At 35.8% G+C, this 27,512-nt stretch overlaps 1 protein-coding gene across 4 annotated transcripts in view; it reads left to right on the top strand.

Moving 5' to 3' along the window:
• The window catches only part of LOC106099605 (TBC1 domain family member 24), a 62,021-nt gene that overhangs the window by 15,705 nt on the left and 18,804 nt on the right, over positions 1-27,512 (top strand). For all 4 annotated transcript variants that reach the window (XM_013278192.1, XM_013278193.1, XM_013278191.1 and 1 more), the window contains exons 3-4: positions 2,516-2,718; positions 21,273-21,477. In XM_013278192.1, the coding sequence (XP_013133646.1) occupies positions 2,516-2,718; positions 21,273-21,477 (408 nt within the window). The remainder of the gene's footprint in view (positions 1-2,515; positions 2,719-21,272; positions 21,478-27,512) is intronic.

Below are 27,512 nucleotides of genomic sequence, written 5' to 3'. Positions count from 1 at the left end.
CTTTTTAGTGTACTGTTTTTTTGAGAATATTTTGTTTTTGGTGCATTTTGTTTTGTTTTTAGTGCATTTTGTTTTGTTTTTCGTGTATTTTTATATATGTTTAGGGCAGTATCGCACTAAAAGCGAGTGCAGTTATGTAGGAAAATGTGTAAGGAGCTGAGTAGAATGTCTTATGCAAGTCGGTGTTATCGACCTGAACAATTTACAGATAACCTACATAACGCCCAATACAACGTAATGTATCGATTTAAATTCATGTATCTTTTTTCCACTTGCATGTTTCGATTGCCAAGACAACGGGTTCAAAGTCCGTCATTTTGAGTGATGATGTAGAGTATAAATTAAATAATCTTGATATTTGATAACAGATATAATACCTTAAGGTTTATTGTCAAGCCATTTCCTTTATGGTATATTTGGATTTCTCTGAATAATTTATTGCTATTAAAATTTGTGTTTTATTTATATAAATTAAAATATGTCTAAGACTCGTGATCTGTATTCCTGTATTTATTTTTATCTTTAATAATAAGTTTTTCTTATGATCACGTTGTATTTCTCTCTGTAGTTGTTTACTTTTTAATAAACTTCGCAACGGTCAATTCTATTATGTTTACGTTCATTTCTTTGTTGTTTTTTTATAGCACTTGTCTACTATTTTTTTCATTTTGTAGGTTTTAAATTATGTTTATTTATTTTTATGAAGACATTTTTTTAAGAATACTCTGTGGCTGTTTCAATTTACTTCGTGTGTTTTGAAATTGCTTTGTTAATTATGATTTTTCATAATTACTTTACTTTTTTTTCCAATAATTGCCAACTATTAGGTTTTACAAAAAATACGTAAATATGTTATAAAATAAGGATTGTGGATATTAGTGATTAAATATATCTAATTACTTCTACACAAATAGATTTTATGACATTATTTATTTATTTATTTATTTATTACTTTTCGCACAATATTACATACACACGTATATTTAGTATTATATAATACTTAGTATTCAATTGCAAATCAAGTATCGACGCAAAATAAACTCTAATTAGATATCAACGAAGCGATTCCTAAATTTTATTTAAACTTTATTTATCTATGGCTTGAGAATTTTCGCTTTGCTGACGAAAATATTTGTGATTTCAATTATGATGTGTGTGCGTGTTGTGACTCCTTCATTAAACTGGTTAAAATCGACTCGTAGTGATAATCGCCGCGCCCGCAGAGACTGCGCTAGATAACCTCGGCTTATCTGTCGCTTAACACTGCAACTGCCGCGGGGACTTTTTGACCAATTTTAATTTATTAAAAAAATGTGAAGTTAGGAACATTAAGCAGTTTTTTATTTTAGCTAATTTAGACATGTGTCAATTTTGATTATAAAAACTAGATATACATATCGTAAAATAAAAGTATAGGAAAGTTGCCAAATTGCAGTCGATAATCTCTGTTGACCCTTTTGCGTTAAGATTGTTAGTGCATATTTATGTTACGTGACGCCAGCCAAGGAAATGAATTGATTTAGCCAAGTCAGTTCAATAACAAAACGGTTCCGGGTAAAAAAAATAATACTTCGAATCATTGGCACGGATTATTTATAGATGGCTACCACTTGTGCAGTATTAGATTTCCCGAATTCATATCCCACAAGTCAGTTGACATTACTAAGAACCCAGTATAATATTGTGTTGGTACTTTTGTAATTTTATAAATAAATCGTAAGTCTTTGATTGCACGAAATTACTCACTTGTGTACCGTTGGCGACTGTCCAGCGGGCCGCGTGCGTTACCGCTACCATTCCACCACTATTTTTGTATTTCTGCATGTTGATATGCCACTGTGTTTACACTACATTGTCAATATAGCCCACAGTTTTTTTCTTGGTTACGCTAAGCTATTAGGTAAAGCGACGCAATTAGAAATATTGCATGACCTCATGTTTAATAGTAATATCTGTTATGTATACTATGATACGAAGTGAAATAAAACAACTAAAATCAACCTTAATAATGTTGAAGAATAAAGATTAGAAGGCTTCTATTCTTGGGATTCTGTCTCACTTTTTGCATTTCAATTAGCCATGCAGCATTTTCATACTTTGAATATGACAATGTAAGTTGTATGTAATAGTACTATTTTATTTTATTTAGAATATGCTTAACTTCGTCATTTGATATTACATATGGATAAACTTTAATAGGTAGTGCATTTATGTCAACTACATATTAGAGATTAGATCGCGCTCGGGGCCTATTCGGCCGCGGCGGCGTAGCACGGTCAGATAAACAAGGTACGGTTGTGCCGGGGCTCTATCGCGCTCTCGGTCGGAGGCTGGCGGCTGCGCGCCGCTCGGCTGGCAGTGCCGCCGGCGCGCGCGCACAGGAAGCATGTGCGACGCGATCGAGCCATGTACATAGAGCCGGCCGCGTTCCGCGCCCCGAGCGACGAATCGCTCGCGCGCGACCACACGCCGCCGCCGGTCTGGACGCAGTGCTTACCCTCGCCCTTATTCGCAGGCAAGAAGGCGCCCCTCAAGACCTACGAGGAGGTGCAGCCGCTCCTCCAGCAGAGCCGCAAGCGCGACCTCAAGCTTGTCATCCGCGAGAATTCGTGGCCCATCAATAGCCCCGTGCGCGCAGCGCTTTGGCCTGCGCTCTGCCGCCAGCATCAGCATGGGAAGTCCATGCTCGACGGCTTCTACTGGGACATGGTCACGCAGGTCAGTACTCCTTGCTTTTAAAATTACTTTTATTTTAATGTGATCGTAACTCAAACCTTATCTCGCGAAAACGTACCTCAAGGTCGTGTGTATTTACTTTGTTCGTTGCCGCCCGAATTCTGCTGAGATACCGCGCCCCCTGATAACATGTTTTCAGTCCGAAGGTCGCGTTGAATCGAGGACGTAATATTCATTCAGGTAGCCTAAAGCTATTTTGTAAGATAAAGCTCTCGTCCACGCTAATATCGACTTTAATATCAGCACGCTATGCAATGAAAATTGTTTGTCGTATTCGTTAAGTGCGGTCTCCATTGTCAAGTTAGTAAGCGCGTACGTGACGACTGCCTCGAGATGAAATTACAGCGTGCAAGTCGGCGAGTCACGTGGTCGCCCAAAATGTTTCCTAGCGCTTTTGTTTGTCACCGATGTTGATTCAGTGGAGCGCGGCGCTCGGCGAAAACAAGATGTAGATAAGATAACAGACTATGTCGTCGCGGATGACTCATCACAAATCTCAACTACGAATAAATTACATCCCGACGTATATATCATGTTTTAGTAATATTTTCGTTTATCGTTGTTTCTGTTAATTTGTAATAGTTACACGTGATTGTTTTGTTTACTTAACAGTACATTTGGTTCCACTTCATCAAGTTGTTTGTTTCTCTAACTTGTTATCGTCTCCTCTACAGTATCATTACAATATGACACCGCAGCTTAAAAAAGAATATTGATTAATCAATACGGTACCAATATTCAATTTTAAAATATAACATAGTTTCTGAATTTAAATCAATTTGTTCCTTTTTAACCCTATAAGATTTTTGTTGCATGTAAATAATATAGTGTCAAAATGCAAGTATATTATAGCGCGCTAAGTTTCTACAATTACATAAGGCGGGTGCGCGGTGTGTACGACATCAACGCGCATCCTCGCCCCGGCCGCCCGCGCCGCGCACGGCATCACAATTAGTACCGCTCTAAACAACCCGCTAAGGCTTTCTACATACATACATGTTACTTCTTTATAATATTGTAAATTTGTAAGGACACATGGATGGATGTTTGATGAAATTTGGCATAGACGTAGAAGATAGGATGGAAGAACACATACAGTCACTTTAGTTTTTTAATTCCACGGAGACGGAGTCGCGGGCAAAAGCTAGTTTGTTAATACTTTTGTACGAATCTCGATTGTAAGATGAGGAAAATAATTTAATCATTACAATGTTGTTAATCTATAGTTTAGATTATGGATATAAATTTTGACAATTTTGGAAATTCTAACCCTTAAAGAGTTGGAAGTATGGTTATCGAAAATTTTAAATTAAACCTTTAGTCAAAATCAGTAAACTTACAACCAGTTAAGGATAAAACAAGGATTGAAATCTTAATTTCTAAATACAAATGATCTAAAATATTTTCAAGTGTTTCGATTAGACTTTTACTTTGTCTTAATTAATGGTTTGGGGTACGGACTACCGATGTTGCGGTCCAGAGTTCGAATCCCGTCCCGCAATTCGACTATTGTCGTGAACCGTATCCTAGCACAAGTCTAAAGCTTATGTGATGCTTGGAATGATTAAAGGAAATGTTAGTAAAATTAACAAAAATCTGCTAATATTAAAAAAAATGATAATCTGAAAAGAAACTGTTTTGTATAAATAATCCGTGTGCAGCAGGCCTGTATTGTACAGCTGGTGCGTATCGATTACGGCAAGTGATTCGGTCCACTCATTGTCTTGACCGCGCCTGATAACGATTATGTTTTTGTCGGCGAGTACGAACGCGTGTATTCCCAGGAAAATAATCAATAGAATGGTAAAGGGTACGGAGGTACACGGTACATAGTTTATCTGAGTTATCATTATTTAGTAAGAAATAGTTCTCTATACTTCTTTACAATTGTAATAAAGCGTAAACAACAATATTTTATGGCGTTGGATGTTAGTAATCATAGCATATTTTTTGAATAATTACTTCTTTAATAAAAAGCCCTATACTTACGACACGCTTTACGCTTTACATTTTCACGCTTTTAAGCTTAGCGGTAAATAAATTCGAAAATAACCTACCTGTGGAAGTGGGACCATAAACTACAAGCTGCCAACATTAAGGAAGGTTATTATGGTAACGGTAATTTTAACATTTGCAATTGAGAATTTGACAAATAATAAGAAAATAAAATTTTCATAATGTCATTCGGATGAAGCCGCACAGGAACAGATATTTAATTATAATCGAAACTTTTTATTATCTATTCAATTTATTTAAAAAAAAGTTACAAGTAAATGAACAAGTGTTAAAGTAAAAGTTAACCATGTTTAAGAAAATATTTTAGTTTACCAGACCGGAGTATAGGATCGTTGCCCTCACTCGGGATGAATTGGAAACAATTGTATTGTCTTGTTTTAGCGAAAAACAAATTTCGTTAGCGAATTTGTTACAAACAATGGTGTACAAAAGCCTTGCCTCGGGAATTTCAACGTAATTGTACATGTTTGTAATTAAACTCCGTGTATTGTTTTTTAACAAATTCAAATTTATTTACCAGATGCCGGGAAATGTTTTATTCTTGTTGTAGCTTCTGTGTAACGTGTTTCTTTGTTTTAGTCGAATTGTTTTGTTTGAGTGTATGTCTACATTTTGATATCCAATTCACTGCAGAAACAGATTCACTGCAACGTAATTATTATCCTTATTAAAAACTAGCGGTTCCCATGCGACTTCATCCGCATAAAATCATAAAAATTTCATTTTATCGTTCACATTTGTCAAATTATGAATTGCAAATGTCAAAATGACATGACATGATGTCAAACCATGGCAACCTTGTTCTCTTGATGTTGGCAATAACTTATGATCTCTTTCCCACATTAGGGTTTTTTTCCAAAATATGTATTCCTAAGTTTAACGGCGTGAAAATATATAGCCTAAAGCGTAACGTAAGTGTGGGACTTTTTATTAAAAAAAAGAGTTATTCGAAAATATGCCGTGATTGCTGACATATTAGGCAACAAAGAAGTGTGTGTTTACGCTTTATTATAATAGTATAGATAAATCGATAAATAGTAATATGACAGTACTATATACCTGTAGTCATTCGAGTGGCAGAATTAAGATAATGAATGATTTTAATTGCAGTTAACATGTCTCATCTTGTTTTACATTGCATCATATTTGCAAATCACTAACAATGAAGCTATATTCTAATAAGATTTATAGTTACAGCAAATAAAAAATGATAAAACCATGACGAAATCACGGAACAAAAGATTCAGATGCAAATTTCTTTCATTTATAGCTATACTAGCTTTCGCCCGCGACTTCGTCTGCGTGGGATTAAAAAAAACAAAAGTAGTCTATATGTTCTTCCAGACTAACCTCTACATTTGTACCAAATTTCATCGAAATCTTTTCAGCTGTTTAGGCTACAAACTCTAAGAAACATCCATCCATCCAAACTTTCGCAATTATAATATTAGTATGAAGTGTTATTAGTATGATTAACAATGTTTTTCTTATGATATTAATGAGAATCTTAAAGCATATATCCAATAAATCTGAATGTCAGAATTCGGCTGACGCACATACTGAATAGCGTATTAAATGCGTCATCCAATGGGGAAGGCGTCATTATCATAATCATAACGTAAACTAATTTAATTACTTCCCATCCGGCTTTCCTCACTTAGGAAAAGAGAGAAAATTATACTTTTTTAAGGGTTCCAAATAGCATTTAAAATAATCTGATTAAGAAAGGGCAACTCTATGGGTAACACTAATGGCACCGACTAGTTTTAGACCCGTCGAAGGTTTTATGTAAAATGCCCTAAATTGTATAATAATGATGTTTTTGTTCTTAAATTTTTCCCTTATAGAACTTCAGTATATTGTTGTTAAAGCATTTTATAGACCATTGGCTTTACACATTCGGTCATGTTAAGGCGTCGCATGTTCTAGATACATTACTTAAAGGTAGAGTAATTACATAATAATCAACAAACAAACAGCCCGTTTAAAGGTCAAGATACGTGAGAGATAGAGTATAGAATATTTAAAATCAAGACTAGTTAATTGATGGACCTAAAATGTTACTTAACTTATTTATTTCATAAGTTTTGGTATGTGATCGGAGAAGATATACATCTATAATTTTCATTGGCAAATGGTACGGAATAAGTTGATTTATTGATTTATAGACTATTCGGTATGTGAGAAGCGCCTTGGATTGCACCAGTGTAGTGTGTTCGATGAAATCGCATTGCCAATGCCCGCCCGAGGCGTTCTCACCGGCCGCGGTCGAGTGCATTATGTACTTTATTTCGGCCCGCACTTGGCACGCCGTCAACTGACGCCCGATCACCTTCGCTTGTGCGCATGATTGTTGTACATATGTATATAGACATAAATTGTATAGAAATGGTGAAGCTATCAGTACATTCATCTTTAAATTTGTCCATAAATCTTACGTTTAAAATGAAGTACTACCGGGATTAAGATCAGGAAAAGAGAGGAGCTTTTTGTTATACGAAAAACCATTTAATGTGAATGTTAATAAAAATAGACATCGGAACTGTACTGATATTCAAGACCAAATTTTGTTTATCCTACTCCTCGATGACAAACACAATGAGAACGCTACGGATGAGTCAAAGAGTTGGGCACGCGCCGGTCGCTCGCCAATATTCCGGTTTTCTGAGAAGCGATGGCAGAGGAATGCACATCTCAAAATATCCGCCTCCAATGTCCGCTGATGTCACGCTTCCTGCTCCGATCATTCCGGCACTAACTTCCGAAGATACTGTTTTTGTATGTTTATGTATGCAGCCCTCGTAGTATTTGATCACACAAAAAGCGAATCCAATACGCTAGAATGGCAGTTCTGTAATGTGGACTTTGTCGTATCGTATTTGGACACTCGTCTTTCAATCTTTTCGTGAGATGATTTGCTGTGCCAACGGCCGCGGCGCCTTGACCTCGCGCCCGACCATGTGCCATCCGCAACATTTCTGTGTGAACCACAATACTGACATGTTTGTAATTGTTGTCACTTAGTTTAGTTTCCATGGTCGGTGTGCCAACCTTCGAGTTTATTACATCCATTCCTTATGATTAAATATACTTGTGAATTTGAAGATACAATAGTTTTTCCAATTTCTTGTTTGAGACGTGATATTTACGATGAATAATCTGATTGTAAAGCTGTAATACCCGATTTTCCATAATTGAAATCTACTCTGTAATAATAAAGACGAGGAGGATGATATTAAATGAAATATTCAGTGAAATCCGCTTGCTACTGAGCGCTTTGCGTCTTCGGATTCCTTAATCCCATTAGAGCAATCCGATTAGTCCGGCGTGGCGCGGCGCGGCTTTAATTGAACCCGGGCCTTTGCTAAATCTCTTTTTGATGAATTCACTTTCAACGCAGCCGGTTCTAATTTACACTTTATTTTTAGTTTAATTTGATTTGTCGTGTAATGTAATTATAACGTCTTTGATACGATGACTGTGTCTATCGCGGTTGGATTTTTTTTCGGTTATATTTTTCTGTATAACTCTATAGACTCTTATGTTTTTAATACCTTTAAGGTCTTTTAAAATATTTCTGTTGTTTCGTAAACAAAACTTCTTAGTTTACGGATATGATAAAAATGCATTGTAAAATTTCTTGTTTTGTATGTAAAAAATATGATTATCTTGTAAATCCATAAATGTCAGTTGGTAAGCTTGCATTATTTACTGATCTATTATCTGTGTTCTATTGTAAATCATATTGATAGCACCACATAAAGTAATCGAATGATATTGTTTCGGGGATTACGACTCATTCATGTATTGCAGCCGTTACTTGCTTTTTAAATTCATTGCCATGATAGAAAACATTTACACATCAAAGTATTTTCCTAAGATCTTGATAATTTTCTGAATTTATAAATGTACGGTGTGATAACTTTAGCCTTATCTAACTTCTAACTAATATTATAAATGTAAAAGTTTAGATGGATGGATGGATGTTTGTTAGAGTTCGTAGCTTAAACGACTGAACGGATTTCGGTGAAATTTGGTACAGTTGTAGAGGATAGTCTGGAAGAACACATAGGCTACTTACTTTTGTTTTTTTTTTAATTCCACGCGGACGGAGTCGCGAGCACAAGTTAGTTATTTAATACTTCTAGAAGAATCTATGCCGTTTCAATGTCAGTCATCACTTCATAGAGATTAGTGGTGACCGATCTATAATTATCTCCCCCTCTCTCCCCCATCTGTATGCGGACGCGATGACTCGATATGTTTTCCCTACAGCTTGACCTAGAGCAATCGGTTTTCATTTCCATCGATCGTAATATACGTCAGAGACGAAAATGTAACTAATCTTAACTTACAAGGTAGGGTCGTAAATTATATTTGATAATGCGTTTTTGTAAGTAAAAGAGAGCATTAAGATAAACCATCTATGTAAAGTATTCTGCGCAATTGTTTGATAACAATTCAAAACAGTTTCAATAATTAATTTTGATTTGTTTACGTTTCTTACTAAAGATTAATGTTTTGGCTTTGTATTTTATTTACGTTTAACTAACACAAAAGCTGCCAAAGCAGTAGATATAAAGATGCCAATGCGTTGATCCATATCCTAAATATAACCATCTATTTGGTAAGAAAAGATAATACTTTGTTGAGTACGTTTCGTTGGGTTGTTGTCGTTTCGTCACATTTTCGTAATTATCGCACTCGTCAGCTCGTTGTAGGGCTATTCTCGGTCTTGGCACCAAATTTGACATTAAAACTGAAATACCGTCGGCCATTTTACAAAAATCCCAGAAGGCATTAATTGTCTTACATAGGTAACGGGGCGCGCGGTGGCCGCGAGCCAAGTCCAAAAATAGCAGCTCACTTTGCTTTCTCACCTCATCTCTGGTACACGGTAGTCACGTGCACACCTTACGCTCAGTACTGCCACTGTCTAAATGTATATCAATAGATACAAACGAAACACCACCACTGTAGTTCCTCAGGTGTTGCGGATGTCCATGGGCGTCGTTGACCACCTCTATGTTCCCGCCGCTCGTTTGTCCCCTTCTCTTATAAAAAAACCATTAAAAATTGTTTCTTGTGCTTCAAAACTATTCCAGAACTTGGTTACCTAGAAGGTGTCATTGCCTTCAAGAAGATGGTTATGATTCCTTAAACCACCATCCTAAAGTGTCGTATTTTTCACTACTAAAAGCAACTATGCAAAAAATTCAAGTTCAAAACAGACGCTTGTCTAAAATATCCTACATTATCTCGCCTGACGTGATATAAATATCTTATCAGATTGTCTAAGATATTAAATTAGTAAACACTTTACGTTGGCATTAAATTATTCCAATAGACTACGAATAAAGTTAAAATTAAAAAGTACACAATAATAAGTTTGTACAAACAAAGTCATAGCTGTAATATGAAATTTGTGAATTCCAAACCCACGCAAATGCAACTATGTTGTTGTGGTGTCGTTTATTTACTGATCCTGTTATCGTTTCAAGAATGTTCTAGTAACTCTAAAATCTAAAGTAAAATGTATACTCAAATGTTACGAAGCGTGACTCACTTGTGCTTTTCAGCGTTACATTTAGTTTAATTTGCTTTTATTATCAGTTGTCGAATTTGAGAAAGATTTCACGCATCGATTACGTCCTCGTCTGTCAGGTGAGTAAGTCACAAGTTGGGGAGAGTGTGGAGGGAGGGGATAGAAAATTATCGAAAGAGGGGAGCAGGGTATATTGAGCATGTTATATCTTTGATGAAGACTTTTCTCTTCTTGATGCACTTGGTCTTCGATACTCCTTAATTTATTTAAGTTGATGCTAGTTAGTTTTGTATGCTTAATATCGAAAATCTATATAAATTTATCTTAATTTGTACTAAAAAGGGTATGAAGGGAATTAGGATATTTTCAACTTGTACATCGAAATAACCTTATCGTAATTCTTTTTGTTTTCTTGTTTATAGTAGTTAATAGATAAGATATGATAAGACCTGGCTTTTGTAGAAAGTATTTCATAACACATGAGACATTACCGAGAAAATATTCCGACTTTCCAGAAAAAGTGATACGATAATTCGTATTCACGTCCAGTATCACTTTACCTTAAATCCTTTTTCAATATATCATGTCTAGACGATATAAATAAAACAAGGACGAAGACTTTATTGAAATCGCCTAAGCCTAATGTTTTTACGCAAAACGCGTGGATTGTGCGCTATTGACGCTTGAGCCTACAGACACGGTTGTCATTTGCAATTCAATCAGTTTTATGTGCAATTGCGTTGGTAAGTGCAAGATATCTGCGTACCGTCTGACGGATAAATGGTCCTAAATAATTTGAAATGTATGCGATTGTATATTCAAAGAGTACTATCATACTTCATACTAATATCATAAATGCGAAAGTTTAGATGGATGGATGTTTGTTATAGTTTGTAGCCTAAACGACTAAACGGATTTAGATGAAATTTGGTATAGATGTAGAGGATAGTCTAGAAGAACATATAGGCTACTCACTTTTGTTTTTTTAATCCCACGCGGACGGAGTCGCGAGCGAAATCTAGTCTCCGATAATTCTATCTATACTTCTATGCTTAATATAAAAAAGTGTAAAAACAAACTTCGTTGTGGCGTAAGAAAGCAGCAGGTCTTTTTTTCAATAAAAAGCCCTACACTTACGTGACGTTTTAGGCTATATATTTTCACGCTATTAAACTTAGGGGGTAAATAAATTGGATAAAAACCCTAATGTGGGAAAGAGACCATAAACTTCGAGCTGCCAACATCAAGGAACCAAGGTTATTATTTATGCATTTAAATTTTGACATTTCATAAATGTGAACATTAAAATTATTTTTTCTTAATTTCACGCGCATGAAGCCGCACAGGAATAGCTAGTTTGTTTATGATATATGATTGATAAATTTCGCTTTTAAGTTTTGCCTGAATTCGATGAATATTCTTGTAAGTGACCTTTAAATGCACAATTCGTCCCCAATAGCTCTGAATATGTAGATAGATAAGATAATCGTAAATTATTTTGCAAGTCAACCGCAACGTTTAAAGTAGTGCTAAACGCAAACGAGCGCGTAATATGTGTGCATTGTGCATAACCGCAGTGTTATAGTCCAAGAGTAGTCTATAGTAGCGACAGGTGTTTTATTGCTGATAGTGGTTTTATATCATTTTGTGTGGCGGTGTTTGTTAATTTAACCATATATCTTGTCGAGTCTACTGTCATTTGTTTTAAAATAATTTTCATCTCTCTCATTCTTTTTGAAATGACAGAGACAATGATGTTTTTAATACGGCAAGAGTTCACAGAAAATTACACAACGTAAAATTAATTGCGTTATAATTTAAATAAGTACCTTTTTACGTGATTGTTATTACTTCATTGGTGTAAATTCTGTAATGCAATTAAAAGAAATCAACGATTTTGATATCGACTTAAAGAATGTTGGGTAGTTAGCCCAGTTTTATAACGAATGCTGTATCATTCCGTATAAGTCTTGCTTATTACGAGAAATAAGACGTCATTTTTTTTTATAATTTCGTGCCATTTATTACCTAAATATTTTTTAATGAAAGAGAAATCAGATGTTTTAGTTCACGCCTCTATGATTAGTAGTGTAAATTGTAGATGAGGCGTGATTTCTATAGTGTCCATTTTAGCTAGGAAGTAAGACTGTTTTGAATAAAAAATTACTTGCCAGTAGAATTCATTAAAGGAAGTTAGTTATGTTTGATAATAAATTAATTACAGCACTTGTATACCGACTATCGGATTAACTTTTGGCATCTTTGTGATTTGTCATGCTTTGCCAATTTTTGTCTCACGTCCGCGTTCATTGCCTCAAGTACATTTTGTTGCAACCTAGGTCAATTCATCATTGTACCTTTATCACGTACTCAGAAAGGGTTCATAATTATTTGTCACGTACGTCCGAAAATTGTCTGATATCGATTATTGATTTGCGATTTTTCTTTTCTTAAATAGCTCTGCCCTCATCATCTTCGTCATCATCTTCAGCTCTCTATACGTCGCCATTGGAGCCTACTCTAAGTTTTAGCCACAGTAATCAATAATTAGTATATTTTTTTTTTGTCTACATTAGTGTTGGTTATAAGGTAATCTATCGCGGCAAATACGTGTCTCAAGTATTTCAACTTTCAACCTGCATAGATTTCATGTAAAGCTATAGTTTATTGTAAAACAAAGAAAATGATAAAAAAGCATTGTAGTATAACTAATGAGTATTTATTTATGTTTTAAAAAAGAAGTAAATATTTCCTCTCTTTATTAGCTATCGGAGGTTATGTTGATATTAAATAATTACCGCGCACGTGCTCGTTAGTGCACCAATTTGTAGTAACGTTCCGTAATTAAAAGCTCCGCTCAGCCGGCTTAATTAATGCCGGCTTATTCGTTGTCGCTACAATATTAAATCTGTAGTTTGTGCTTGAGCTCGTTTTGGTTGTTTCTTTGTAAGCTTGGTGACAATTTTAACCAAAAATAAGAAGAATGTTACTCATTTATACGTAAATCTGACTAATGTCATAAATGCGAAAGTTTAGGTCGATGGATGTGTGTTTGTAAGAGTTTATAGCCTAAACTGCTGAACGGATCTCGATGAAATTTGACATAGATGTAGAGGACAGTTTGGAAGAACACATAGGCTACTTTTTTAAATAGTTAGCTAGTAATATGTGACAATGCGGTATTCGCATCATCACTATCTTATCGTAGATTTTATAACATTTTTGTTTATTTGCACAGTGATCTCCTAATACCCACAATTTATAGCATGTGCTTATCAAATCATTATAAATATTGACACCACCGAGACGTGTCTTTCCTCACACAGTAACAGTTGTATTTTAAGTTGAATTAAATAATATTACAATGACTTGATTGGTTTGGTTAGAGCTGAGTCTTCGCTTGATAAATATTTCAGTATCAAAGTATGCTGTAAATATAGTTTTATAACATAACATGCTTTTAGAGTCAGGACAAATGTTCTTTCGGTGGTGACAATATCTTTACCTTAAAAGTGTATCAACAATACATAGGTATAATTCAAATGTTTTTTTTTTTTATATGATTGAATGGGACACACGACCGTTCAAAACAATAGAAAATCGACACTTTTAACATTCGTAATACTAAAAGAATCATAGCTGTGTTATCGGCCTTTGATATATTTTGATGCAAAATTTAAACGCAATTATATAAAAGGTTCGATGGTATTAGAATCAACTTTAACTAATGTACCATTAGCAATTCTCTTGCCATTTACGTCTGAACCAGATGCGGTACAATGTAACGCGGTCGTCAAGTGTTTGAGACATTTCTCCGCAATGATTGTGCAATTAGCCCTGAAGTATGTCGGGTTACGCAAGGAGATATACAATCCATCTATCTATAATACGTTATTGCAACAATATATAAATACAAAAGTAAAAATAGCAATAAAAGTATCAAGTAAATAGCAAAGAACACATGAAATCGAACTGATTGTTGCCGATGATTTTGCATCATAAAAGACATGAATTCGGCCGAACAGTGAAACGACATTAAATATTTAACAGCTTCTTCAACTCCTAATTCATCAAAATTTCGACGTCTGATAGATTGTAAGCGACGTTTACAAAGCGTAGTGGTTAAGAATCGTTTGAGCATTCCACCGTATGGATTAGAAAAACTACGCTATGAATATATTTGTATAATTTAGTTAAAGTATAGGAAAATGAAAACAGCAATTCTGATGAGCCTTATAATTTCAGGCAATATTTTTCTTTTTGATCGTTTAATTATTACCAGTGTCTTTGTGACGTTCATGTTATCGAGCCCTTTACGTTCACGGACAGGTTTGACCACGCGCCGGACCCGCTCGACCTTTCGATATTTCCATCCTTTCAACAGCAGATAACCGAATTTTTGTTTATTTTCTTGGCGTATTTTATAAGCGCGTAATTTTGCTATAATATAGAAGTTTTTAGTTGAGCTGTCAAATCTTAAACAGTTTATATGATAATTCTGTTTTAGGTTTCATATAAAACCACAAACAGTATAATTTACTCTAGAGAAAATCGTTTGGTTGGACCGAGGCCGTATTTAGAACTTATGTTACTTATATTATGTATTCATGCGAGAGTTTCGATTACAAAATAAATAAAACAACACTATAAACGGTGTCTGCGAAGTGCATAAACGTAAATGACCTACAAACATGTAGATAAACGCAACAGAACAGTGCACGATACTGACTTTGAATTTTAAGAGACAGGACTAGTCAAGTGCGCATTCACCTCTGTTATAAAAAAAATCGAACAACAATTTCTAGCTACTGCTACTAGCTCTTGGCCGCACGATATTAAAAAAACATATTAAGTAGCCTTATTGTTCTTTCGGATTATGTTCTACATCGTCAAGTCGTTTTGGAGATACATAGAAACAAACATCCATCAATCCAAACTATATTATTCATATCAATCATATTAGTATGACTGCGTCTCTTTGTCTAGTCCGTTCCTTTATATTTAAATGGTACAGATAGCCCGCGGGTCAAATATATCTCGATATATCGCGCTGTCAATCAAGCTAGGCGCGGTAAACAACACCGGAGGTTATCTATATGTGTTTACATTGCACTAGTCTAGATTGATACGGAAATTGTCGCTACACGATCGAGCTCGTCTTAATACTATATTGATGTATCCGTCAGGAGATATAAAAGACAAATAGATGCGTTCAATTAATAATTTGTACCGAAAAACCTGTTTATTGTAGGTATACTTTACAGACAACTGAAAATAATTATATCCGTAATATGGTTTAAAATAACTATTTAATTTTACTTCTACAATTAATTTGTACGGTGTTTGCTGTGCTTATTTACTTAGTATTTTCACTATCAGTAATGATAACGTTATCGCCGTTGGGCTAACATTTGTTAAACTAACCACCGCGAAATAAACATGTCCGTCAATTTCACTTATGGTTAAAAAATAATAACGCCATTCAGATAATAGGGTAGGTATTCGAGTTTAATTGAAAAGGTACAGTATCCAAATATTAACTTTTCACATGATGTATCGAACTTGTTCAGTTACCTAAATAAACTAGAAAAGGTATTATTCAATGAAACGTTTATGTTCGATTAGCTTTCGCCCGCGACTCCGTCCACGTGGAATTAAAAAAAAACAAAAGTAAGTATCGTATGTGTTCTTCCAGAATATCCTCTACATCTATACCAATTTTCATAGAAATCCGTCCAGCCATTTAGGCTACAAACTCTAACAAACATCCATCCATGCATCTAAACTTTCGCATTTATAAAATTAGTTATAGTAAGATATGATTAGCATGATTATCTGTTCAATGGTCCAGAACCATACATACCTTGCAATAGGTATAATGCATAAACTTTCTCATAATATACTATATGACTATGCAAATATCTTCGGACACGCCTGTTATGTTTATTCAGCTGTCAGTCAACAGTAGCTTATGAAACTAAGAACCTCTACACATTTAAGGTGCGTTTTCACGAGACAGACTGCAGTAGGCATATATGGAAATAGGTATCATGTAAATTAATACTGATTACTACTGCTGTCTGTCGCTGCACTTGTCCTTTGCCGTGTCTCGCAAAATCGCACCTTTAGTGCACTCACGATTTGATATTTCGATCTCTTATGCGTACATTTTTATTGTTATTTAAATTTATAGCGGCGTTATCGGTCCATTGTTTACAGTTCAGTTTGTTGGCCGGTGACGTAACGCTTTGGTGTCGAGGTGGCCGGAATGTTTTTCACAATCGACTCGCCGCCGCGAAAGATTTACAGGCGTTTGGTGTGATGCTGTATGTAGCGGGGAGTTATTTCCGACGGAATCCGCCTTGTGGATTCGCTCCGACCGAAATAGTATCATCGATCTTATTTGCGAGCGGTATAACGTCGGCAGCGTATTTATTTCAATACTTATCCAATATTATTTTGGGCCAAATTTTGCAATCGCATTTAGTTCATTGCGCGTTTCAATTGTCGTAAACCTTATTCTTTTATGCATGGATGTAAGTACTATTTTTATTTGAATAATATTTTTTATAGAGCAATAACTGCACACGGTAAAATAGTCAAGAACTACTACAGTAAGAAACTAGTCTAGTGTGAAAGTAACAAATATTAATTGCAGAAACAGATAATCCGTAAAAATTTTGAAACTTTTCTATTTACACAATCTTAATATACACAAAGCCAAAGCAAACATTAACATATAAACAACAAGGAACAAGCATAACAAACATCGTTACACAAAATTTGCAATTCCGTAATTGTCTGCAGCATTTTATTGAATTAGTCCGTTGATTGTCGGTGGCAAGAGGTCGCGTCGAGGTTGGCTCTGCACTAATTGGGGCCTTAGCGCTTCGCCCACGTGCCTATTGTGCCCGGTGTGCCCCGGACTATAACCCGGACGATTCAAGTGCGCTTCTATGTTAGTGTAGCCGCTAAAGATTCTTCGCACTTTTGTAATAACCGTGGTTTCACAAGAAAAGTTTACGTGCTTTCCTTGGTACTTATTCTTCATAGATGTAAAGCAGTGAGTTCAATAGGAATATAAACAATTTTAATACAGACCATACCATTGGTCTAATATAGTCGTGAAAATGTATTTTGTATTCCAAGGACGTTCGATTGCGTATTTGCAACTCGCGCTGTACCATTCGGCCGCGGCCGTTTATCTCAATAATTTATAGTTGTTATTAGCGAACGTGTGTCGAAAGCTTTCAATAACAACGCATAAAATATTTGAGTCGATATCAAGGCACGCCCTGAGTGCATTTGTTTGTGCAAACATCTAACTGGAATAAACACGAACATGTCGAAAGCCCTCCTATATCCTATTAGACTTGCGAGCAAATCTTATTAGCATGGATTTTCAAAGCATGATTTATTTGCTTTAAAATATATTTAATTTAAATAACAGCTACAATGTAGTCTGGATATTTTTATTGTTTATTATATTCAGCAAAACGAGAACTCGGTGTAATTATAAAACATGTTTACATTTCACTCACGCATTTCAATGTTGCTCTTTCCTCAAACATTTAACTCAAATATTTACGCTGACGGCCATTTTAAAGTTTTTATCATCAACAAGATTGGTCTCAAATGGTGCCGTGGAACTGGTTTAGATGGTTTTGTTTTTAACCGATGTGTTTGCTCTGTGGCGGCCTTGACTCAGCGAAGGACGACTGGCGGGGCGCGGGTCTAGGTGACAGTGACAGACGGCGGGCAGAGACAAGTCCTTTTTATTATGTTCTATTTTGAATCTGTTGTAATTTTCATTTTGTAGCATTATTACAAGAGATAGATAATACTTCTTTTGTTAATGTTTTGGCATTTTTTCTCATAAAATATATTTTTATTCTTCGGATCCCTTGGAGCGTAATATTTAAATAACCAGAGGATTGTTCCTGTTGACCTTTCAACCTTTTCCCTCGTCCCGTACTTATAAAGTTAGGAACCCTTTACCCTTTTAACAACCTGACCTTTAAGGGTCTCAGAGTAAAGCTCTCAAGTATATAAAACTGTCAGCGTAAGAAAACTGTGTGGAAAAGTATTTTTTTGGTCTGAAAAGATGATAACAACAAATCTATTTTAAGTTAGAATGCATGTACACAATGCATGGGTAACAATTGTTTATAATTTGCGTCATTACGTTCGATTCCGCGCATATTTTGGCAGTCTCTGCTGGTAACTTATTGGCATAGACAAAGGCAACATCAAAGAAAATACACTAACCGAAGTTCATAACAAGAGAAGCCAGGACATAACTCATGAAGATGTTTACGAAACAACGGTAGAGGGCACAAGAGAGCTTGATAATTTTTGCAAGCTTATAAATCAACACGCCCACATTCTGTAACCGAACCACTTTGGCAAATACAATTCGTTGTAAAATGTGTACATTTTTTTTTAGAAAAAGAATGGTTTTCTTTAGCGTTTTGCACTTGCCTTAAATTATTCCCCAAGGAAATTTTTTTAGGAGGTTTTATCTGAACCTGATATGGTGAACAAATTGTAATATACTGTCCCAGGTATGGCTGAAGTGCAAACCAGAATGTCTCTAATGTTACATTTATATGAATGTCATTGTGTTATACCAACCTTAAGGCAATATATGAAGATTGTACAGTATTTCGTAATGATGTCACATTTCGTGACATGAAAAAGGAAACGTATATAAAATGGCTTATTCATGTTCGGAAGTGAACGTGGAAATAGCAAATCCGCGTGTAAGTCGCGTACGTCCACACCCACTGTATAGTGGACACGTAATGGAATGTTTTGGACACGTTCGTTTCGCAAATAAAACGATTCGATGCTTGACTTTATCTGTTGGGTCGAAATCGACAGTAAAACTTTATGGTTCTTTTAGTGAAATTGTTGCTATACTAAAAGCCTTATCGTATAGCTCGTAAAATGTACCAATTTGATCTTCGAAATGTTTGTATGGTTTTGGGGTGACTAGTGTTACCTAATATGACTGTTTAAACCCGTTTCACTGTTTTTAATATTACTTCTTGAAGGTATTACTTATATAGGTTGACAAATTAATTATACAAATGAAAAGAACACACCAAAAGACATCATCATTAATATTTTTCGGGAATATTTTTCTTCAGTAATATGTAAGATTTACAGAAACTTCATTATTTATTAACAATCTTTTTAAATTAGACCAAAATAATGGTCCTCTTTACACCGAGTTTTATTGTATACGTCCGTGAAAATGCTCTGTTGACATCTAAATATAAACCTGGCAGCTACAATGCTATCCAAACTTGAAAAATGCTCTCAATTTCCTACGAGATACAGCCCTTTCTCCAGCTATTTGCAACTGTGGGTTCACCTAGCACACACCTGCATAGCTGTAGTTATGTTTGAACCTTTTAATACATTTCCATTGATAAATCATAGTGTTTCGTCTTGTATCAGTCGCACAGTGTGCACGGTCATTGCACCTTTGTGCCGTCTCCGCCATAGAACATATTTCCAATGTCCTTATCTTAGATTTACCGGTCATTGAACTTGTACGTTAGTTTTACTGGCTTTTGTACGTGAATTATTAGTGGGTTGCTGAAGATGGAACAGGCGTTTGTTTTAGGGCTTATAAGGGGACATGCTCATAGTGTTCATATAGTTTACTCTTGCTTCGAATGATCGGTTAGTAAGTCTTTTTTAATTAAGTGTAGTTAGTAACACATTAAAGAAGATGGAGGATACGTTCAGTTGTCTTTTATTTACTACCACTGCTTGCTGTAAACAACCTCATCCGAATAAAATGGATAGTTATAGCGTCATCTCCTTACAAGTTGATAAGAACTGGTTAAGCCAATAATGTATGGTGTCATGTTATTGTTATAATGGATTATTGTTGTCCTTTAGATGTTGAAAAGCCATCTTGCAAAAGTTGTAGCAAAAAAAAATATTTGTGTTGTCTTTCTCTACCTATTTGTGGAAACAGCATTAATAATATATTTTAAACAGGCTATAATCTACAGTTAGTTAATTAATCTATGTACATGTATGTTTGTACACAATGGGATGTAAATTCAAAGTAATGCGAGTTACGTTTATTTCAGCGTCGTATTTGTTGTAGAAATTAAATAGTATCTTTAATACAAGTTTCCTTATCGTCGAAAATATTGATCAGACTGCTGTTTGATGATGACTGTAAATGCAAATAATTGTTCATACAAATAATGCAATATCTCAACTAACTTGTTACGATTGCAATATAATCAAGTTTAATTATGTTAAAGTGAGTATTGATTAAAGTTAAGTGTATTTTTTGATATATAGATTTTAGACTATCCATTAATAATATCTTATATTGATGACAAAATAAAGAGGTTTGAAATTTTTAAATAATTTATTTGTTAATTAAATACCAAGGCAAGGAATAACCTAAATGTAGTAATATTACCATTTATATCTTTGTTTTTGTATAGTGTTATTCAGTTTGTTGTATATTATTGTAAATTAAAATCAATTGGATGATTTAGTTATTTAGTGCCGGTTAGTTAGCGGGGCTCGTAGCCGGATCAGCGTCCTCGCTCAAAGTGGATAATCACGAGCGCACTTGCGAATTTGTCTACAGTCAGGTAGTCAACAGCGTGTGTTTATTCAATCAATTCGCAATCGTTGAATGGAAAAATTCTATAATAAAACTTTTCAGAAATGCGAAATTTGGTACCTAGATTACTCTGAAGAGATTCTTGTGTTTAATTCATACGGTAATCAGCTAAGTCATTTATAAGTTGATGAAGGGGGAACACTCAGTCGAGTTGAGTTGATGAGTCTTGTACAATTTGCGATTAAAGTCTTAGAAGATCGGCATTAAGATTTATCTGCTGTTGGTATAAAACCTAAACTTTTTGTAATGTTTCTTAAATATCTGCTATAAAGAAACTTGTATTAATGTGTTTGTTTCCTTGTACACCAGGTGTTCGGTACAGTGGAGTTGCCGGACAAGCCGATCATGCTGCCACCGTTTGTGGAGGCGACGCACTGTCTCGGCTACCACCTGACCCGCAAGGGGCGTGCGGTCGCGGACCGCGTCGTCTCCGTGCTGGGCTACGCCTGCCCCGACATCACTTATAGTCCCAGCCTGTACCCCATCACTGCGGCATTGCTTCATTTTATGCCTGGTGAGTATTCTTACATTATTGTTTTTTCTGATGTTAACCAAACTGGAGAAGAAAATGTCACGCCCCGACTTGATAATTCTATTATATTTGATATTAGACTTATAAGTGATGAAAATGCGCTAATTTTTACTAAATTTTCGTATTTATCAATTGTAAGAAATAATTTGATTTATGAATTGTTCGCAAGTTAAATCTCACAAGCTATTAGCTCTATTATAACAGGCAATTAATTTTAAAGCTCATTCCGTTCCCCGTGGAACATAGCTCCAGGAATTGGCGCTGTTAATTTTATTGGCTCGCTTCAGCCGCTTTATTAATTTTACCCGGCAGTAATGATCGCTTAATATCGCCCCATTAGCTACCAATGCGTTATGGAAATGCATCGCTTGACTGCATTTTGTTCTTAGTTATTGAGATTTGGGGAAGTAAGTAGATTTGTTTATTTTAAAACAGAAATGGGAATTTTATGAAACAGTATTCAGTAATGAGGAAGTAAAACTTTAGGGTCCATTGATGGGAAGTGACAGGTAACAACCGGTTACATAAAACATCCTTTTGATTCAGCAAGCCAGAGGCGTCACCAAATATACTGTCGCTCTCGCCTTAATTCAGTAATGAGCGCGGGGGGCAATAATTGCGCAGAGCAATAGGCAAATTGCCGGAGCTACCTTCCCAGCTTGTATTCGGAACCCATTTGTGTAATTTTGAACTTTAATCCAATCCCATAAAGTCGGTTTTGACGTGTCTCGAAAATATTACTCTCTATTTAAATCCGAATCGAAATGGAACCCTCTTCCATGGTAATAAAATTTAAAGTAGCTCGTCGTAAAGTGTGACCGAGTTGGTACGATAAATGGTGATCGCATCGTCACAGATTTGAATTGCGTTCGTCGCGCTGTCAATTCCGAACGTCTCACTCGTTGGGGCGCAAGCACATTTATAATTGGCTGGAATGCGACCGATATGGCACACTTATTTCGGTCCGAGTTCGCATAATTTGATTGTTTATCAGGTATCTTAGACGGTTGTGACAATGAAAAGATTTGGGACACCTGACCGGTGACCGACCGAGAGGAGGCGGTAATCAGTGGCGTCAATTTGTCCGCCGGATGGGCCCGAGTGTTCATTTCCTTCTTAGTGACATCTTCACACCTTTTAACGGTCCACTTGTTATTGTTTCGTTGTTTGCTGCGCACATTCGGGCGTATATAACTGCTTTTACATTATATACGACATCCGATGGTTTAGGGAATTGTAACCCTAAACAGCAAATAAGGAAATTTCGCAGTTAGCTTATTATTGCACATATGCATATAACTTTCGCAAAGTTGGAGTTTTACATATAATATTTAGTGTACTGTCATTTAATTTAAGTGTCCAGCTTTTTCTATCACTTTACAAAGAGGTCATACCACATTGTTTACATTTCTTCTAATGTTATAAATGTACACTTACGTAAAAACCACAGCTAAATAACACGGCTACCTCGTTCTTGTGTATTTAAAGATCTATAAAAGCGGTCGCAATTTTATCTTACAGTCTATTCCCGTCGTCACATCTAGAGGCGAGATCGGAACGCATACGACACGCCAATTTATATTCACGACGCCGTTTCCGGGGACCAGACCTTCGATTGATTGTATTATATCGAATCAGACGGATGAATGGCCTCAGAACTAGTGCTGTTGTATTTAAAATATAGTTTTAAATCTTTATTTTTATAAATGGAGTGTTCTAAAGTCTATTAAAAGATTACGTTAATGATAACTGTTCTGTTATAAGTAAATTTACATTTAAAAATCATACTAGATGTACCAGGACATCAGAGGACTAGAAGAGTAAACGAGAAAACGATTTAGAGAGGGAAAGAGAGTAATTTATATTGAAACAGAGAGAGAAAGAAAGAATGATATGCGTGTGTTCTAACAATAGGAAGTATTTGTTCCGGTGGGCGCGGTGATACACGTGCCCGGCTCGCTACCGTCGCGTTCCAAGTTTTTATCTGTAGTCGCGTGTCGACTGCGACGATTCTTTGTTTATTATTTGAGCATCAATTACGTCATGATTATAGCTTCGCTTATCACAATATCGACACTTGATTGGACTGAAATATTATACAATGTAAAATGATATGGAGGCAAAGCTCCAATCCAACGAGTACAAAAGTTTCAAACTGGTATTAACCGGAATAAACACTTCACAATACACAATTGAGTAAAAACGTTAATACTATAGTTTATTCACAACCGCAAAGGTTAAAAGGGCTGAACAAAAAATAGTGGACAAACCGGTGTTGTTACATGCCGCCAGGTGGCGCGGCCGCTCGCCTCAGACCATTGGACTTCCTCTTCCGCTCTCGTGCTGCTTACTACCTCTTTTGTGCTCTCATAAACGGTTTTCTGAGGCATCATTTTATACTCGCCTTTGTAACTATTTTATAACCACAAATGAAATCGACAAGAAAATTATTTATCTTAATAAATATTATCAAGATCGTATATACGAGTACATGATAAATTAAAGCTTAAAGCAATGTAATCTTTTGTAATATGAAAGTCACGCAAAGCCTCTACGCGGTAATAACGAACGGGGATGGGTTACCAGAGTAATGCTAGTTTCACACGAAGGCCAGAACTGGCGAGCAGTATGACAGGGTACTACTGCTATTTTTTGTATGCCCACGCCATGAGAGTAGTGACACAGGTTCAAGTAATAACAGTACTGCAGTGTACTCTCTGTTCTTCCCTCGTGTGAAACCAGCGTAATGCCTTCATATCCGCCCCGCCCGCATCGCTGTAATAGCCCTTACAGTCCCGGAGACGGCGCCTCAAACGTCGGATGACATAATTTAGATCTAGGCTGCGACACGCCCGTCCCACTCAGACGGCCAATTTGTAGATAGAGTATAACTAGACGCGAAATGATTTTATTATCGGACTCGGGGTTTTATATACAAATATGCCTAACTAAATAAAGAAATTGAACTATTGAAAACATGCTGTAAATGTGCTCCGAGTAGCATCGATTTTTCTAGCCACCTCCCTAGACATTTAAAGAGAAATTATTTTTCTTAAGTGTTACAGTGTTAAAATTAAATGAGGGTTATTTCGTTTTCTTTTGGAAGTAATAATATAAAGGTATTTCTAGTACGGTGAGTCATGGAAGAGAAAAAATCGATCCATATCTGAACAGATACTCAAGCACGCGCTTAGCATTCGCATCGCTTTTTTCCGCGCTCCAGCGCATTGTGACGTCACGCCACTTGTTACCAAGGACACGTCTTCGCTTTTATTCAAGTTTTTTTGTTCGAATGCGATTTTCTATTCCAATTTGTAATTCGCACGTGGAATATAAAGCTGCCTTTACACTACTTGGTGTACCAACCATGAACCATAACATGATTTGTTTTTTATATTGCAATTTAATATGGATGACATAATAAGTTCCTTTTATAGTATGAGTAAGTACAATTTATGATGAAATGCGGTATTCTCTTAAATTTGTCTGTTGTAAATTTATTGCCTTAAATGTTTCCTATATCAGATCTACGTGATCTACGTTTATTTGGTACTAAATGATACGATGTTTTCCTGTTAACAAAAAATATTCTGCCTGTTCAAATCCGACGCACGTGTACGGACAATCAATGGCTCTTGATGTTTATTGCCACGACGTCTCTTTGTTGTCAAGTGCTTTTGTGACGTCGGAAACTTGACGTCTTGAACTGGTTCCTTCATTTTGAATGTACTTGTGGTAATAGTCCTTGATGGATATTGTGAGTTTTTTTTTTATAATATAAGGTGGTAAACGAGCAAGCGGCCACCTGAATCTACCGAACTGGAAAGCGACCGCTGCCCATGAACATCCGCAATTGCAGATGCGTTGCCTACCCTTAATTGACGGAGGAGACGCACGTAAAGAGGACATTTCCCCTTCCTATGCGTCTCCTCCACCGTCAAATCCTAAAATTAGGACTCCGGCACCACACTCATCAGAAGAAACGCGGAATTGCTTCCACTTCACGCCTGTTTTCTGTGTGGTCGTGGTCTTACACCAGGCTAGCCGGCCCATTCGTGCAAAGATGTTAAAGCAGGCACTACCACTGTAAAATTAATTTTAGCAAAGGTTCCGTATCATAAGGGCATTCAGAGCTTTTTATTAAAATTAATTAAAGATTGGGTTCAATGTGAATGAAAGGCGAGAAATTAAGTCGCTAACCGACACATGTAAATATCGAGGAGAAAAAAGTTAAATAACAATAAACAGAATAGAAAAGTTCTGCATTTAATATTTAATGCTTTCATCGTTTATTTTATTAAAAGGTTTCAATATACTTGGCTCGCATTGAGAACATTTTCATCTCGCAGAGAATACTTGATTCCGCTGGGAACGGTTTTAACTATGTAGTATATAGGTCGTGACCTCAGACACGTCCCCCCTTCCCCTATATCCCTCCCCTCAGGCCCTCCGGTACTCGGAACGCCCTCAAGCGAGCTCGACGGCTTAACCGATTGAAATCTCTGCTTTGTAGACGATTCTTTAAGTTTGAGAGGAAAGCCTTTCAAAGCTGATTATGTTATAATTTTATAACGGACGTGCTTTTATTCAATTTACGTTTACTTTGTCAGTACTTTTACTTTCAAGGCATAAATTTTGATTTAAAAACATATATATTTTCGTATTATGCCTACATACATTTAGGAACAAGACAGTAGTCGTATACCCTAAAATGGTCAATACGTAACTAAAATATACCGAGCAAATATGTAAAGAGTAGAATAAAAAAACTCGTATTTTAAAAAATAGTCCTCGTTGCGTAAAACCAAACTATAAAAGCGGAAGCTTGCGCGGACGTAAACACGGCAACATCAAAAGCTCTAGTTTTAACGAGTATCACGACCGTCCCGATCGCTTGTCTGGTTTATAGTTTACAACTGATCGTTTATGTTATGTGTAGCTCTCTTTACTTCCGAGATACAAGTCCTGTAGTCCTGGTAACTAGTTCCATGGGCCTCGCTCGAAGGGAAAGTTAGGGGGTAGGCAGCAGCCTAAATGTAAAAAAATGAGGCATAGTTTCTTATAACATTTTTATCTATCTAGTGTCCAAGTATAACTTAGCTGTCCTAGACAACATTTTGACTAGTAATTTTACTTCATGTTTTTGTTTACAACAATTACTTCATTTAATTCATTAAACTTGGAATTACCTACAATATGTTAATGTAAACTTATGTTATATTTCATCAACAGTCTTTGTATAGAGACAATGAAATAGCGCGTGAGAACAGACGATAGTGAATCATAGGCACACGTGACACGCTGGTCGACCTTAGACCATAACTGAACACGCAAGGTTTGCACCAGTTTCATATTTTCACTGGAAACGTTTAATTTTAACCGTGATTATCGACTTGCGAAACAGTACAAAGCGTAATTTTGCGTTTTATCTTAAGAGCGCACACCTTAGACTAAACTGTCGAAGAATTGTTGTGCGCTTGTCAATTGTTTTGCAGCCAATACAACTTTTTAGTTGCACAACTAAAGATCTAGTAGTGTCCCATCCATATGAGCTCATAGAAATCAAAGCTAGACTAAACAGTTGTGCGATAGTTTACTTTCCGGTGTGCCTCACACTCTTAAGAGTCTTGTTTAAAGTATCTATAGTTACTTAAGAAAAGCTTTATGAAGTGAAATGATATTCTGGTATTTAATAAAAATTGTTTAAATCTCATAGTAAGTCAAAGTTTAAGATGTCTAGCTTCGTATATCTTATCTCAATTACATAAGTTTGTTCAGACAGTGAAAGTAAGTAAACTTGTCGAATCGCATTAAGTATAAGTTGTTTGCAAATTGCTATGAATTTAATGATATTGAAATATCTATATATCTATATCTATTATCTATCTATATTATAATAAAGCGTAAACACACACTTCTTTGTTGCCTAAGATGTCAGCAATCACAGCATATTTTCGAATAACTATTTCTTTAATAAAAAGCCCTATACTTACGTCACGCTTTAGGCTATATATTTT

Source organism: Papilio polytes, unplaced genomic scaffold, assembly GCF_000836215.1.
Source record: "Papilio polytes unplaced genomic scaffold, Ppol_1.0 DF824102.1, whole genome shotgun sequence".
NCBI classification, from domain to species: Eukaryota; Metazoa; Arthropoda; class Insecta; order Lepidoptera; family Papilionidae; genus Papilio; species Papilio polytes.
This window is presented reverse-complemented; position numbering and strand designations above follow the sequence as displayed.